Genomic DNA, 17,680 nt, shown 5'->3' on the forward strand with positions numbered 1-17,680 from the left:
GCACGCACGCACTTTACATCAGCCCTGGGCCCCACTCACCAACTGCGCTCTTCCGGCGGGGCTCCTCACGGCGCGTCTCCATCTAAATCGGGGCTCCCTCAGGTCAGAGGAGCCCCGCAACAGGCGCCACACATCTCCTTCTCCCCGGCCCCCTCCTGGGGACCCGGGCTACACCGGACGGCAGGGCGCTCCATGCGCCGGCAGCTCGCGGACCTGGGGAGGCGGGACTTCCGGTCGGCCGCGAGCGGATTGGCCGGCCGGCCAAGAGCTTCCGGGTCCGTCTGCAATGGCGGTCACGAGGCATCAAGACTACTGAAGTGCTATTCGCACATGCTGGGTAAACAAATGTATTGCACGTAGAGACTATGTTGTGGTTTTTTTTTGCTTTAGGCGCTTTGGCGGTCTCCTCCCTGGGCAGCACCAGCCGAGCAACACTTAGTCAGGCGCTGCCACGGTCATGAGCTGCAGGTCACACCGATGTGCACGCTCACGCCGTGCCTACAACGCGCGGATGCTCTTTCACTTTCCCTTGTTCTGTGCAGTTTTTGACTCCAGGAGTGTGATTGGACATTAGCCTTTCTATGTGCGATGTATGTTATATATATATATAGCGAGGTGGTGAGTACGTTCTCTCGGGCAGCATGGGTTTATTTATGTTAGATGAGAATACCAGCAGCATGTTGTGTAGGGCAATGACATACGCTCTTGCAAGCAGCACGTGCACAGCAGTGAGGATGTATGTTTCTTTTGGCAGCACGAGCCGTGCATCAGCTGTGATGTAATCTGTCTGCCAGCATAGCGGCGCGCGCTTCTGATATGTATTACCATTGACTGTTTGCACTGATGTGTATCGTGCACATACATTGTGGATGTAGGCTCTGAATATCGACCTGCGTTTTGTGTCAGTGTTGTTTGTGAAGCCTTCTGATGTGTGCACATTTTCTGTCAGTTACTGCAAGTGTCTGTATGTTCTCTCTAGCAGCCTGGGTGTTGGTGCATCAGTAATGTGTGTCGTTTATGACCCCTCGCTGTGCGCGTCAGTGATGCACATTATGTGGGACGTCGTAGGCCCTGCAATGTCAATGCGTGTCCCGCCTGCCTGAATTGCAGTGCCTTGGAGATGTGTATTTTCCTCAGCCGGTTGAGGGTGGGTAGTGTAGAAATGTGTTATTTATGGCAGCGTGACCTTTGACGTGTGCGATCATTGGACGCCGGTTACATCGCAGACAGTATATCGGAGACGTTAGATCTCTGGGCAGCGCGGAATTGCACCGGAGATGGGTGCGCTGTAACAATAAATGGTGTGCACTGTTTTGATTGTATTCTCTCTAGCATGTCATGTGCACAGATGACGCGTGTGCTCTCTACCAGCATCGTGCACGTTTTCTTCTGTCACAGTGGCCGTGTGGTGAATTCTCTGTCCATAATGTCCCAACTCTTTGCGAGGTCTGGGCGGTGGTCGGGAGATGACGTCACTTTTGATTTGGACCCTGCCATGCCAGAATATTGTTGTGTACACAAGCAGCGACCCATCGACTCTTTTTGACCGTGCCGCCCCTGGTGCAGAATGCAGCTCTGTGGCCGTGGACGCCTTTGTCTTGCTGTGCCCGGGGACCAGGAGCAAGGTTAAGAGTTCCCTGACACCGCTCACAATGCCTCCCTGTCTTACTGCGTGCCCATGTTACGCCACCCCACATCAATCCCAGAGCCGAAACAGAGGGTGGGAAGCTGTTTCTGCGGTGTCGCACAAAGCTCTTTGTCTTGCTGAGCTAGGGATCATCTAAAATGAGTTGTGTGTGTATATTGGTACGCAGCTCAGATATGAGAGGAGATGCAGTGTGGTAGTAGAGTGCATTTTTTCCTGTAGCACATGGCTTAATTCCCATTTGGCAGCGCACTCTTTGCACGCGCATTCTTTATAACATAAGACCTGCCTTCACTGCTTCCTGCAAAGGGGTGTCTGTCCACATGTAGCTAATTTGTTGTTCTTTTGAATACTTGATGGCTTTGGTGCATAACACATTTACTGTTCGCAAACTCTATGATTTTGTAAATTGCACGGTTTGCTACCTATAAATGTGTTTTTGGTATATAGTAAACCGCTCAATGGCTTTAAAAAAACCATACCCATACCGAATCGGTTTTTGGAAGGAAAGGCACGTGTTTAGGGCAGTGCTTGAAATGGAAATACAGCCGCCCACACACACACCTGAAAATGTGCATCCCTCCGATACATTTTCGTTTCACATGAACTGTGTCCTCAAACAGCCTGCATGCATCTCACTTCAGCGGTGAGTGGTCTCTGGACGCCTGGATTGTGCGTAGGTGGTGCGTGTGATCTGCTTTGAAGTGTGCGGTGTGCAGTCTGGCAGCTTTAACTAGGCAGCAGCTGACAGTGGCACCCACGTGCAGACCTTTTTGCGGCATAGCGTTGTGTGTTTATTGTGGGCGGTCGTATCGATTCGTGTCCGGTCAGTTCATCACTGTGAGCACGTATGCCACCATCCATAGAATCTACATCCTGTTCTGAGGTCATATAAAGAAAACTTCTTATGTAACTGGTTGCTGGTACACATTTTATTGTTGAAATGCTATGAGCAGATACAATAAACACTTTTTGGTTACCCATGATACCCTGCATCTTTGTGCTGAGACTCTTTCCTAGTTCTGCTAATGTGGTGGTAGTCTGCTGGTATGCAGAGCGGCCTTTCTTCTGGCAGGCGCTGCCATTTTGTTTGTTTTGTGTGCTCTGTGGTGGGTGTGTACCAGTATACAACACACCCATTCCCTCTGTTGGTGCGGTCAGTATTTTTGTGCGCTGTGGTGGTAGTGTGGGTGCATAGGTATTGCTGTGGTTGTAAAACTGCTGTTAGTCCTGCTGGGTTGGACACCACTACCCCACTTTGGCTGGTTTAGCAGAACTACTGACTGTTGTCACTGCCCTGCGTTGGTAGGATGATGTATAAAAGCAGAAACACCTAACCATGTCAGCTGTCTCTGTGCTGCCGATGAGGGTCCTGGGCTGCTAGGTGTCGCTGCTGTGTGCAAACACAGAGGCGTGATTGGCGATGAAGTCCTAGTTGTTTCATCAACTAAGGTGACCCCGGCAAGCTCCTCAGGCTTTCGTGGGTGGGGGGTCGGGTCAGAGCACACGCTCTTTGCTCTCGAAAGCAGCATGTGCCACTTATATAAGGAGCTACAGAACACAGTATGCAGCGCCTGTGCGATTCACAAATCCAACTGATTTAATTCTGAAAGCTGGTCGTCAGCATTTTTTGTTGGGGAACTATTTTCAGCATCAGTTGGCAATCATGGTATGGGTTCTGCAACAGAAAACACACTTGGCAAAACATCATATTAATCCATGGCTATAGGGAGTGGCAGTTGTTGATAGCGTCTTATCCCACATGCATGGACTGTATTTCCTATAACACAATTGCCCCACTACCACATACTAACATTATAATTAACGTTGTATATATTTATTGATTTTAAAACAAAATAGATAAAAAGCAATGCCATTTACAATACCAACAACTTTAAACTTTGCTACTGCGAGACCTATTGCATTGCAAATGCTTGTTGATAACTTGAATTCACAAATGTGTTACTTACAGGAAACTGAAGCTGGCATTGTCTCTGGTTTACTGGGATCAAGAAATAAGGTATCAAAATCGATGAAGTACCCAGGTGCAGTTCTATCAATGTTAGGTAGCTCAGCAGATTTTGTTGAACTTGCAGACGACTCTTGTAGAGGCATATTGATGTAGACTTCGGTGTTAGGCCGAATTGCTATTTGTCTTTTATTTGTGTAGTGATCTGTTCCAACAGGATTAGTTCCATTTTGTCATTGGAAATACCATCATTTTGTATTGGTGACTCTTCGAATGTTATGAGTTTTTCTGTCTGAACTTCCTGAATGGTAGCCAGAGGAGAGCGTCGGCTACCCAGGAGCCCTTAGGAGCCTAGTCAGTATCTGCCACATAGTGTGGTTTGATCAGATCAATGGAAACTAATCTCTTCTTTTTTCCCGGCAAGAGGCGAAGAAGTACTGTTCTTGTTGCTTCGACAGCCAGGACAGGTACAGGCTTTCTGTATGATAGCCCAAATTCTTTGTCCTTGATCTTTTCTTTGACCAGATCCCCGGCTTTAGGGATCCAGACAGGTCTTGCTGTGACTGATTTGACATCCCCAGTGGCGTTGAATTTTACTTGCACGCTGCTTAGTAGTGCCCGGGATTCATTCAGATCCTGTAAAACAGCCAAACGTTTATTGATGTCAAATGGTTTTTAATCCGCTACTGTGCTTTCATAATAGAGATCAGGTACCCACATGCTCGTCCCCTATAGGACCTTCGGAAGGAGTGACACCCCCAGAGAACTTCTTGGCAAATTAAGAGCTCTTTGGACCTCGTATGAGTGATTGACCCAACTACCACTCAAACCTAATACTCTCGCTGTTAAAGATTGCTTTAAGTCTTGGTTTTTCCTCTCCACAACCGAATTTCCCTCAGGATGGTAGGTAGAGGAGTACCACAATGCTACACCCCACCTTCCATGTCTTCCTTGAAAGCTCTAGAGCTAAACACGGGGCCACAGTCACAATGTAATGTGCCAACTGCATATGTCTCTATATAGACTTGCAAATCTTTTATAACCGTTTGACCGTCAGCCAAGCACTGAGGCCTTACCCATAGGAATCTAGAGTGTGAATCCACTGCCACCAAGATACACTTGTAAGCCCCATCTGATTGTAGGGGGCAGCAGTGGTCCAAATGGATACAAACGAGTGGTCTGTCTGATTTTAGTAGTGATTTCTGCCCTGGACGCGCCTTGGTGGAACCCTACATCTGCTGGCAGATGTCACAATTGAAGACAACGTTTTTTGTTTGTTTAGTTCACCCTGGCCCCCAAAAGCGGTGTTTCAATAATGAAACTGCCACGGTAATCCCTGCGTGTGCAGAACCTAGCCCGTCGTGTGCAGCTGGAATTAAAGCTAATCTGCGATCCATGTTTGGTATTACTCTATCCCCCACTCTTGGAATTTGAGCATACGGAATGTTTGCATCTAACTTGTAGTAGCACTTGAGTGAAAACCCTTTTGGTAAGGCTGGGCTGTTTTTGCTTGAAGCAATGACAGCTACCATTATCTTTCTGTCAATTCTCATTTTCGAATGAGTGATTGCAGCTAGGGAAGCAATTTGTACTGCCCCTTTTGCGTCTTCATCGGCCAAAGAATTCCCTTCCACGTGAACGCCATCGCGTTGATGACTCAGCCTGTGTACTTTAGCCCATTTTGACCCCAGTAGTGGCAATATTTCTTTGAATGACTGGATACAATAAAAAGAATCGCACACAATCAGTGTGGAGAATTCCCGATCCGTATTCGTGCCAGTAATAGGGCTTTTAGTTCTGCCAACTGAGCGTGCAGTCTCCTAGAGACTGTGTCTTCGAACTACTAGGATAGAACTTGCCATCCTGCATACAACCCTTCACAATTGAACATGCGGCGCTGTATTGCTGTTTATTTCCTCTGGCCGGCTGAGCAGATCCGTCAGTATAAATTATATATTCATACTGATCTAGAGGCATTATTTAATGTGAGAGGATATTCTTGTTCATATTGCAGGAATGCTTGTGTCTTTAGACTTGGGTCGTATCTGTATTCTACGTCCGTTGCAATGAGAGAATTGAATCCATCTTGGATGTAAGGCTTTGGCATTAGGAACGCTTGCCTTTGCAGCAGGCTCTAAGGCTGGTACCGGAGTTACAGCAATTATTCGTTTCCACTGAGCCAGTGCTTTCTCTTACTACAACGGTCTGTACTGCTGTCAGTATGTTTTCTGTAGAAGTAAAGTGCATTTCAGCGTTTGTGTACAAGTGTGCTTTGTATGCTATGGGTACGGTTTCTCCTTTATTGAAGGTTGGGTAAGTGTACCCAGATTGACCGGCTATATCACAGATCACCAGATGACATACATTTACTAGTGTCTGCAAGTGTTTTGATGCTATAATGTCAGCTTGTAGGGAACAAAGGATATCTGTGTGTTCCTGTGTCCAATGCTTAACTGAAAAATCAGGTCTGATTAAGTCATAGAAAGGTTTTCCTTTTTTTGTGTAATACAAAATGTATGTTATGCCAAAATTTAAAAATGCCAATATGGATTGTAAGTTCTTTAAAGATTTTGGTGGTTGGAGCATTGCACACTTTTCTAAAAAGTTAGCGGTCAGGCTTTTAACTTCAGTCGGTAGCTCGTATCTCAAATATAGGACATTGAGGTGGGCTATTTTTGATTTTTTTTAAAAGTTGAATTTGTAGCCCTCAGAGGCGAACCCTAAAATTATGTTGCTCACCCTGGTCAAGTGAGCCTTTAAATCATCATCATCCGTCAGATATATATAATCTACATAGGACAATGCCTCTTCATCCAAATTCTGAAGTAATTCTGTTTCCCTAGCGGAGAACAACTCTGGGCTATTCTTTTACCCTTGGGGGAGTCAACAAAATTGACGGTTGGAACCGAACGCTGAGAATGCAGTTAGAAACATGCTTTCATCGCTATATTTTGGCAGAAGAATCCATTTGAGATATCCAGTGTTTTGTATTTTTTCTGCGCAAAGTTATTATTCAATGCACCAGTGTGTGCCTTCTGTACTGCAAATATTTTAATGCATGTGTCAGATGTTGGTAGTCTAAAACTAGACGGTATGAATTATCGGGTTTCATTACGGGAAACAAAGGATTGTTCATTGAAGAGGTGCAGGTTTCTATTAAACCCTTGTATTCAAATTGATCTAAGATCTTCCTGACCTGTTTTTTTGCTTCTTGTTTAAAACGGTCACTGTGCAGTTGGTTGTTTTTACAGGGATTGTATGGTGAGGAGACTCCATATCCCACCCAATATGGTTACGATAAAGTGCTGGAGCAAGGGCTACTGCCCACTCCTGCGCGTGTGTTTTAAGTATATTGGAGCGAGTTTGGAAAAGGACGGTAAGATTACCGTTTCTCCCTTCGGACAATCCTTAACAATTTTAGACGGCCAATCTTCTACAGCTAAAAGGATGTCATAGCCAAAAGTCAGGTTCTCCCAAAAGAGACCTTTAATTTTTCTGGGTTTGTCCCCCTCCATTTAGAGTGTTATTTCATGTAACTGCTGTGGGACACTTACCCTTGTATCAGTTGTTTCCACCATGATATGCTCATTCAACTCTGCTGTCGCCAGAAATTCCATCAGGTTCTGGCGAGCTATTGTTACTTCTGCTGCGCTGTCTAACATCGTCTGATCCCGTTCAGAAGTTGAGTCCTCACAATTCTGGGCATGTCTAACTTTAAGACGTGCTACTTTATTCTTTTTAAATTGAGGTTTTAATTTTGGCTTCTCTTCTTTCTTAGAAGTATATTCTGAAGTGCACAGCGTATCTCTGGACTGGGTTTGCTCTTCTTGTCTGTGTTCTGACCGTCCTTCTCTCTCGGACTTTCTCGGTGAACCCTAAAATGAACGAGAGGAGCGTGTATTAGTATCCTGATACCTGTCTTTTTTTTAATGTTCTCTATTCCTAAGGTTGTACCTCCTTTCAGGGGAGGCTCCTGTAGAGGAGACCTACCCCTGAACTGAGATCTATTCTTTTGTTTTTATTGTTATTCCATTTCTTCTTGGAAGAATCAGGTGCTTGCTTGGTGCTATCCTTTTCAGGACCACCCATGAGTTGGTTTTATTGCTGTAGCTCCCAAACTATCTCTACCTAGTTCACCATTGGTGTATTCGATAATTTTAGGTAATCCACGATCCTTTTGTAAAGGAGTGAAATACCTCCGGCGTTGGCGTATTGCCACGGCTGCTACCTCCCCTTTTATATTTGCTAATACTATAGCTGATACCTGGGAAATATTACTTAATAATTTAATCCCAAAGTTTAGAGCAGGTTCTGCTCCATACTCAGTCTGTATTTGTCTTAATATGTCTGGTATTACTGCTAATGAAAAGATACCATGAGTTCTGATATATATGGCAGCGTAAACTGTACCCAAAGTGGTACAATCCTCTATCTGGGGCGCTATCCCCATTGGTAGGCAGATTGTTAGCATTCTGTGTTTTTCTTGAGGGCTAGTTTGTGGAAATACTGCCTCTAGCTGTGTTATTTCATGAGCTATCCAGAATGGCATTTGCTCCCGTTTAGTGGGCATTTTACCCATGACTGCGTGTAGTGTTTGTGGTGTAATTCTACTTGTTGATCCTTGAATTTATCATGTTTGTGTAGCTCTTGCTGACTGAAGTGAGAGTGTTCTCATCATGAACTGTCAGGTTTCCGTAAAGTTTTATTATTTCCTTTTGAAGTGGACGTAAGTCTGCCACTGGCATTGTCAATGCGGTGTGTAAGGCGCATGGACTGGCAAAGTGGCTCAGTCTCTTCCAAGCGGACCTAGTCTTACCTTGTCTTTTGTGTGGGGGAGGGCGCCTTTAAACCAGTTTGTGCTCCGGATAGGTGAGCAGAATTTCAATGTCCTCATATGGACAGTATTCGTCTGGTGTTTCATCTGCAGTGCAAGAATGAAATGTCAATGTTTAAAAAGTTTCAAGTGAACTGAGATAAAGGTTTTATGCACAATATGAACTGTTTGTCCTTCAAGTTTGATAAATTTACAGCCAATGCGTAGGATATGCCTACTCAGCTGTGGCGGATAGTTCCCTTCCCACTCCAGACGTCTCTGGTGAAATGTGAGTAGATGTCTCTGAGAATAGCACAACTGAATTACTCAGATTTGACTGTTAAATAAGTACCAAACCAACGCTGGCGGCGCCATGTCGTGTAGTTCCTATAAACCTATATAGGATCTGCATGTTTAGACAACATGTCGCGATTGATGTCCAGACTCATTCTAGACCCCCCCCCCCACTGGACATGTTAGCCTGTATACCAGCTAGCTCACAGTGCCATTAGAAACCCCTCTTCAAGGAGAGACTAGCTCTTGGCAACTATTGAAGATGACAAACCTCCAGGATCGTGGAAACCGTGTAATACTTTTCGCTCAGTCACTCGTTCTCAGTTTGTCTCAGTGATATACACAGAATAAACAGTGGGGACGTTTTTCACTAAGAATTTACTGAACCGGCATCATTCTAGTGTAAAATAGGTGTGCTGAATCAGCCATTAGACAGTAGCAGATATAAATGATTATGAGCACTAACAGAGTAAAAGGATGGTAGTTCTCTTCCAGGGGATACTCATCAATAGTCAAAAGCACTAAATTGTCCAGCTCATGAGCGGGGACCCCGGAGCACGCACAAATATATATATATATATATATATATATATATATATATATATATATATATATATATATATATATAAATATTGTTTTCAGGTTCAGACATTAGCGCAATTGTTTAAAAATGCATTAATCAGATTATTAGCTATATTGCAGTAATGTATTGGGGCAATAGGAGAATTGTCTTTGTACTTGAACCCATGCATTTATGCTTGTATATATTTTTTCTTTAAAAAATATGAAGGGAGCCTGTCTTCCATGTTCATGAATTGTGACATGCACTAGCACTTTAAAAAGTGGGAAAAAAGGTCAGGGGGCTGTCATGTGATCAAGGCCGCTTGTACGGCTGAAACGCGTTATGGCAGAGGCTAAATAAAGAAGAAATTGCTGCACTATATTGATGGTCTGCACTCGTTCTTACCCTATGGAAAAGGGTGGCGTGGCGAGGTGAATGTGTATATAATATATATATATATATATATATATATATATATATATATATATATATATATATATATATATATATATATATATAATCTCCCAACCATAATATCAGGCTCGAATATGCCAATATTGCATTGTATTTTTCATTTGAAATATCCCAAAAATATGTCAAATAAAATATTTATAACACAGAGAAAATGTACCTTTAACTTGTTTTTGAACAAGGAAAAAGGCAAGGTGATAGCAGGCAGATTAGCCTAGAAGGCTGCATTTAGAACACTCAGGAAAACTGCTGCCGTGCCTTTAAGACCTACAGGAATGGGAGCCTGGAGGTCTTAAAGGCACAGCACCAGTTTTTTTCTGAGTGTTCTATATGCACCCTTCTAGGCTAATCTGCCTGCTATCACCTTGCCTTTTTCCGTTGAAAATAAAGGCTATGTTAAAAAACAAGTTGGTGGTACATTTTCTCTGTAACAAAAATGTTATTTTACATGTTTTAGGGATTTTTCAAATGAAAAATACAAGGCAATATTGGCATATTCGAGCCTGATGTTATGGTTGGGCTGCATATTTATGTACATGTGTGTATATTGGAGATATATATATATATCTCCTACTGACAGTCGCCAGTAGATAGTTATAGTTAGGACCTAGTTTCCCTTGGGAAAGTGATTTTGTTTTCCCAATAACTTTGGCGCCGGTTGACGAATCTTCACAACATTTTCAAAACTAGTAATCGGCTCCGGTCAGCTCCTGTCTTGAAAGTTTTAGGGTGATTTGTCAAGCGGGGGATGAGAAAAGAGGGGGGGGGGGGAGTCCCAAAACGTATTTTCCCCATGTTATTTTCCGTAGGAAACTTTATACAAAGCTACAGGCCGAACTGCTGAACGGAATTACACCAAATTTGGCAAAAAGGTAGGTCTTGGTTCAGAAAGAGCCCTTTTTTAGGTCTTGCCCGTAGCGTTGCAGTGCGCAGCACAAGACATTTAGCAGAAGCTGACCTAGGATTGGCACGCGCACAAGCGTGTGCTTTTCCTTTTGGGGCACGCTATTGGGCTTTGTGTGCCTGTTTTTCATTAAGACGGCACACAATAGGACAAAGGCAGGCACATTGCTCCGCTAATGGCCTATTGGTGTCTGTTACAAGCACTGGGCTTCATGTGGTTTCAATTATCGTGCCCAGACACTGGCGCGATAATTGAAAGCACATGTCTCGCTGTGGCGCGCGCGCGCACCACTTGCTGGATTTTTCTCTTTTTGGATCCATTTCACAGGGAAGCAACTACACGAAAGAACCGCTGAGCTCGTGTGCTTCTAGTTACCTGCTAGTGATTAGAGTTCACAGGACTCTGTGCAATAATAAGCACCGTACTAAAATCAGTGAATTATAACCAGTAGCGAGCATCAGGGTGAGTGCAGGCTGTGCAGCCACAAGAGGGCTGGGGAATCCGCAGAAGGCCGGGAGCTTCTGAATGGGGGCGAACCATCCGTGACAGACTCTGTCCCAGTCCCTCTGGCTGTTTGTGTTTGCAGATAGCTCCAGGCTCATCAAACATCTCAGTAGCTCTCATTAGTAGGTTGTGTAGCCCACTGAAGGTGCAGTTTCTACTACTCATGGGACATACGAGGGAGTGCAGCAGGCTGGGCAGACGTTGTGTGGGGAGTTGCCGGCATGATTATTGTATCCGCAGGCCGTGATTGTCTGTGTATTGTGGGTGGTTGGAGACATACTCAACAGTCAATTTACGGACAAAAAACAGGAACTTCATCCTGTCTCGTCCCCCCCGCTGGGGAGCTACTATAAATCCTGACGGCACAGTGCAGCCTGTAGTAAAAAGCGGTGCTGTTTTTGTTGGAGATAGGTGCACGCTCTTTTAACAACCCGACCGACTGACAGCGGCCGGGTGGGAGCGGAGCTCCAGCTCTGAACTGGTAGCTCCTCCCATTCACCGAAATCTGGAGCGCAGGCATGCGAAACTGTCACTAAGAAGTGATATTTAAGTAGAAGGGGTTAAACCCCTGCAGTACAAAAACAAGAGACATGGTAAAATAGACCCTGTATCCACCTTCTTTCGCCCACCATCCTTCAGCATGTAGGCATTCTAAGCTCCCTTGTTCACTAGGGACGGGGGTGGTATTTCTTTTTCTAGTATAGCTTTGAAGTACAGTCCTGCTGAGCTCTTGAACGGGGATTCCCTAGAAATACTGTGGCATTTCCATTCCCACCTCATTTGCGTCCTCCTTGTTCCTATTCTAACACATTTCTGGTATGAAGAGGACTACAAATCCTGGCAATGCCTTCAGCAGGCAAGTGCTGACAATTTCCATGATAAATGCTGCTGCACTCTGCAATAGTAAGCATCTGCAGTTTTGTTTTTTCACTTTAGGTGAACGCCGGCAAAACTGCTTGTCTCTATTAATTTGCAGTCTGGCTTTGGCGCAAGTTACTATAATACAAGCCGAGCCCTCAACATATTTGACTTGTAGATAGATCACTGTGTAATACGTGATAACAATTTATTCCAAAAGTATATTTTTCTAAATGTGGAAGCATTTCACTTTATTGCATTTTATTGTATCACTATTTTGAGTGACATTTATCAATAGTTTCTTAACATGAACTTGAAAACATTCATGTCACACCACCCAGACTAAAATGCCATTAGTGAAGCAAGAGGTAAGTCAGTTGTATTATGTACCCTGCATGCTACTTTAGATGTTATTACAGGTGCATCAACATTAAAGACTATTAAAACATACAAAAGGATTTTTTTTACAGCACTCATCCGAAACTGGTGCATTTTAAGGTGCCTGCTAGTGAGATAATAAAGAAAAAGAAGGCACATTGAACAAACTGCATGAGCTTACGCAATGACTATTTCAAACAGGGAAGCCGTGATCGAACCCAGGTTACCAGGCTTCACATTGTGCAATGGTGATTTTAGATATGGGAGAGTGCAGTTCTGAATATGAGCCGGTGGTTTCCGGTGCTAAGCAACAGCACTTAATCATCAACACCAGCGCTTGAGCACCAGTCAAGAACACATCTTGGTGGGTATAGGGAGATTAAGTGATTTGTCCAGAATCACAGACTATTGAGCGAAAGCAGAGACCTGAACCTGGTTCCCCAGCTTCTAAGTCAGCAGTGGCCTTTACACCACATCCTCTCCCCACTTGTTGGGTTTGTATGCTCTCAGGCTAACAAGAGAAATGTGCTGGTCGAAGCATCCGCATGATGAGAACCTCGCAATATCTTTTGTTACAAATTAACCTTTAGGAGGGCGGCAGTAGCCACGCCAGGTCCTGTTTGAGTTTGGCCTGAGGTTCTAAGAATATGTCAGGCTGAGCCACTGCCTTGTACCTGGCTTAAAGTTGATTTGAGACTTCACATGGTTCTCCCATTCCGAGTTTAGTTTTCTAGAGCTGATTAAACAACACCAGCGAAGTTGTTAAAATAATATAATAAAACATTTAAAAAGAAGCATTGGCAATGTAATAGGTCTCGCGTTTGCCAAAATTTGAGCTATTGGCATTGTAAATAATAATGCCTTTTATTCGCGTGTTTTGAAAACCTGCAAGTGGTGCGCATTGTATTTATAGTTGTTGCTTATGAGAAACAAGGCTGGCAGTAACTGCACCTGTTTTACTTCGAGCCTTGCTTCTTGTAAGCCAGGACTGTCATTTACATGGCCAAAAGCTCAAACTCTCGCAAATGCGAGACCTATTGCATTGCAAATGCTTGTTGTTAAATGGTGTAAATTTGTCAATAGTTGCTGAGAAATTAGAAAAAGAAATCGTTTCGATATCTGGGGCAGCAGTGGGTTCGCGAATCCTCCCGAGTACGAGCTTCACTGTGATTGGCTGCCAACACTCTAAACCAGGAAGTGTTGGCAGCCATCTTGCGACTTGGTAGAACCCTGTCACAAGATAACAGTCAAACAAAGATAAAAAAACATGAAAAGAGGGCAGGGTAGAAACACCCCGACCCCCCTTGGCCTGCTCAGGGCCAAAAAAAGCATTTTTTTAACGTTTCAGAAGAATTTGCACTGGGGTCGCGAATCCCGCCGCAATGTTTTTTAAAAAATGAAGTGCGGGCTCCCGCCCTTCATTTTAATGAGTCCCCTGGGTGGGCCAGTTCCCGGGGTCATTGTCAAAAAATAATAGCGAGGGCCCTCGGGTGCCCCCCGCAACCTCCCCGGGGTTATGTAAATTATGTGCCGGGGCATTTAAAATTGAAATGCGGGGGTCCGTTACGAACCCCTGAGCCCCGGGGACCACCACCTCCCCGGGGCTATGCAAATGGAGGGGGTGCCAGGTGGCCCCCTCCTGGAGTTCTCCATGGCCATGGGGACCACCACCCCCCAGGGCTGGCTCCTGCAGTGTCCCGGGGTGCCCACCCCCAGGACACTGCAGTTTGCTATGGAAAGGCGGGAGCACGGCTCCCACCCTGTCATAGCAAACTCAGCTCAGGAAAACCTGCTCTCGCTTCAACGAAGCAAAGCAGAATTGCTTTTCCACAAGGGTAGATTCAAGGCCACACCCCTTTTTACAGCACTCTGGAAACGTGGCTTCTGGTGTACTGCTGGTGGGGCGATGAGGTCCTCTTGTGTCCTGAGGACCTCAGGACACAAGTGGACGTCAGTGTCTGAGCAGCAGTGCGCCAGAAGTCGCATTTGCAGCATGGTGTAAAAAGGTGCGTGGCCAAGGAATACGTCTCTGCAACACATCTCTGTGGCGCTTACTTGGAGGTACCTGGTGGGCTACTTGGCCACCAGGCACCTTCAGGATTCAAGGGGACTTAATAGGGATTTTATAGTTAGAAATTAGCATTTATAAAACCTTTCAATTTCAGTGAAAAAAGCATAGTATTGAGGCACATTATAGTTAGAAATTTTCCTTTAAAAAACCATTGAAATTCACTGGGAAAAAACATAGGTTTCAGGGACGTTCTAGTTTGTTGGACAATTCACTCTTACTAAACAATAGAAATTCCGCCCTTCTAGTTAGTTCAGGTAACTATAACCCGCGCCCCCGCAATGCACTGCTGATGACGTCACATGTTACATCATTCATGACATGGTCAGTGACATCACTGATGACTTCTCAAATGACATCACTGATGACATCATCAACGTGAATATCTGGTGCACCTCCTCACACCTAATATAACCTTTGATACACCCACTGTAAAATAGACTACCATTTTCAAAACCACCGACATACCAATACCAGTTACTACATACGCACTCACTGATTCCTGGGCTACATACACACCCACTCATTCACCCATATAATCACTCATACATGCAGTCATTCATCAATACTGCACTATCATATGCACTCATACATCTATACAGGCACTCACACCACCACTCCTCCAGAGCTACTCGCACACCTAGTCACACTTCCATTTACTGACCTATACAGTTATACACACACACCACATCACTTATTCAAACAGAAACAAACGCATACAATCACTGATACAAGTACACACTCATCCATTCTTCAATACACCATGGCATATATATATAATACATATTTAAACTTTATAGCAACACAGTCACTGGTTGATGTCATCAGTGATGTCACTGACCATGTCATGAATATTGTAATATGTGACGTCATCAGCAGTGCATTGAGGGGCGGGAGTTACAGTTAGCTGAACTAACTATAACGGCGGAATTTCTATGGTTTTGTAAGAGTAAAATGTACAACAAACTATAACGTGCCTGAAACGTATGTTTTTTTCAGTGAATTTCTAAGGTTTTTTAAAATGCTAATTTCAAACTATAACGTATCAGTGCTTATGACTTTGATGAGTATACCCCTGGAAGAGAACTAGGATTACAAAAAAGTCTGAATGGACCCCAGACTGCTATGTGAGTTTATTACACTGTGAGGTTGCCAAATGCACCATATAATAAACAGCGTTTCCTCACTGCACTGTTCTGGAATCTGCAGCTGCATTTTTAGTAATTCTTTTACAGAGAGTTCTAGGTCCACTCTGAAGTCTCTTTTCCTCTCAGTCGCATTGTCTGGTTGTGAAAGAATTTTTAGGGACATGTTGATAGCTGACTTATGAAGCAACCTCGCCCATTGCTTTCTATTGGCTTACTTTTCTATGACTCTAATTTTCTTCTTTCTATTCAATTGTTTTGTTTGTTTCAGCCCATCCATCTAGTCTTTGCCTATCTCTTGAAGCATAGCATGTATACCACCACCAACCACCACATTATAAAAATTTAATTTTCCACAACTTCATCCTTTGATCCGCTCTTACGTACGCTTTCATATAGCTTTGCCATTTGAGCTAGTCATGTCTTATATCGCCCCATTGGACTTTGTTCATTCACTTCACCCCTTTCTTGTTGCTGTCTGTTTGCTTCCCTTACTGCGCCCTCCGTTTTGCATCCTCCCACCCATGCCCTTCATGTTCCTTACCACGTTCGCCCCTGTTCCTTCCCCAGTTCGCCCCTGTTCCTTTCCCTATGCAACCCTGTTTCTTCTGCCCACCCTAGTTGTTCCCCATTTCCTCCTGATGCTTGCTTACAGTCTGTGACCAGCCTTCCATGTTGCTTTCTCAACATGCGTCCTTTCCCTCACCTGTTCATCGTACTTTTTTTTTACCTATTTAACTTGGATCCGTAAACAAAGAAAAAAATGTGCCACCAAGCATGCACACGTTTACAAAATTGCGCAGCTTGCCACATAAGCTCCCCCTGTTTATTAGGCACTGATGCTGGACAGCTCGGCTAAGCCCATTTGCAGTCTATTAGAGGCCACTCTGATTTTTTCAATGCTGAATTTCTCTGGTCTTGAAATGTGTAAATGACAGTGTCCAGCATTCCTGCACTCTTTTGCAAATTATTCTTGGACGTGCTCCTCAGCCTTTAAAAAAAAAAAAAGAACAAAAAAAAAGAAATCGTCTTTTGCTCGATTGAAAAAAGGACACTGAGCATTACACAATTGTTGACCCCATCTAACATTGGCCTTGTCAATGTGGTGCTCAACCGTGAGGGATTCTGCCCTACCGTTTCAATTCCACCTCATCTCTGGCACGGAAACGCCACCGCTTTCACTTCACTATCCCACATACAGGAGACTACAGCTACAGGACACACTTAAGAGATGAGCGTGTGGCAAAATGGGGAAAATATCTTCCATTTCATGAATATTGAGCCTGTGTTGAGGATACTGGTTTACTGCTGTTTTTTTCAATGGGTAATCACCCACACTATTCAGCATATGGCTCCAGTTAATCCCCTATCTATATACAACAGAATTTTTACTATAGCATGTATTGTGCTTTAGCTAGATGTGGACCTCTTGCTCTATTAGTAACCACACCCACAATTAAGGAATTGTTATAACACATTTTCTGTAACCTTTAGGTATGCCAAATGGTTCTTCGGCATTCCCAGTCGAAAATGCAGAGGTACGAGCTACTGAGAATGTTATAAATGAATGTAGTAAATTTTAATGTGTGCACAACAGTCCAATATAGCCTTAATTTGTACTTTTAAATTGTAGTAAAGACTTTCTCTTTTCATTATTATTGGTCTACTTTAGGAGTCCAACTATTCTTATAGAAGCAAATCCTCCATCAGTGCCAGTTTGGCGGATTCGTGTACGTCAAATGTTAGAGTGAAAGATGAGCCTGTTGATGATGAATACGAGAAAGCGTTGGCACCTCAGCCGGGGTTTGACAAAGTTAAGGACGAGCCAGACAACTCTGAGGTAAGATCATAAGTTATAGGAGCGAGAATTATTTTGTTTACGTAGATTTCGCATAGTTGCGCCCAGACGCCCAAGCCACATGGACTTTGTCTGCTATGTTTAATCTGGTCATTTTCTCCTTTTGGTACAGGAGTATGGGCATCCTCCTAAGGTTCCAGAGGGTGAGCTGAAGATCAGTGCTGTTTTTTCAGTCAGTGGCAGCCCCATGGGTAAGTATTGTTTCTTTAAT

General features: G+C 44.0%; 1 protein-coding gene across 8 annotated transcripts in view; it reads left to right on the forward strand.

Moving 5' to 3' along the window:
• ZMYM4 (zinc finger MYM-type containing 4) overlaps nucleotides 1–17,680 on the forward strand; it is a 1,395,070-nt gene that overhangs the window by 479,761 nt on the left and 897,629 nt on the right. For all 8 annotated transcript variants that reach the window (XM_078681133.1, XM_078681129.1, XM_078681130.1 and 5 more), the window contains exons 4-5: nucleotides 17,284–17,451; nucleotides 17,582–17,660. In XM_078681133.1, coding sequence (XP_078537259.1) covers nucleotides 17,284–17,451; nucleotides 17,582–17,660 — 247 coding nt within the window. The remainder of the gene's footprint in view (nucleotides 1–17,283; nucleotides 17,452–17,581; nucleotides 17,661–17,680) is intronic.

The sequence above is a fragment of the Lissotriton helveticus genome, chromosome 3_1 (assembly GCF_964261635.1).
Source record: "Lissotriton helveticus chromosome 3_1, aLisHel1.1, whole genome shotgun sequence".
Taxonomy (NCBI): domain Eukaryota; kingdom Metazoa; phylum Chordata; class Amphibia; order Caudata; family Salamandridae; genus Lissotriton; species Lissotriton helveticus.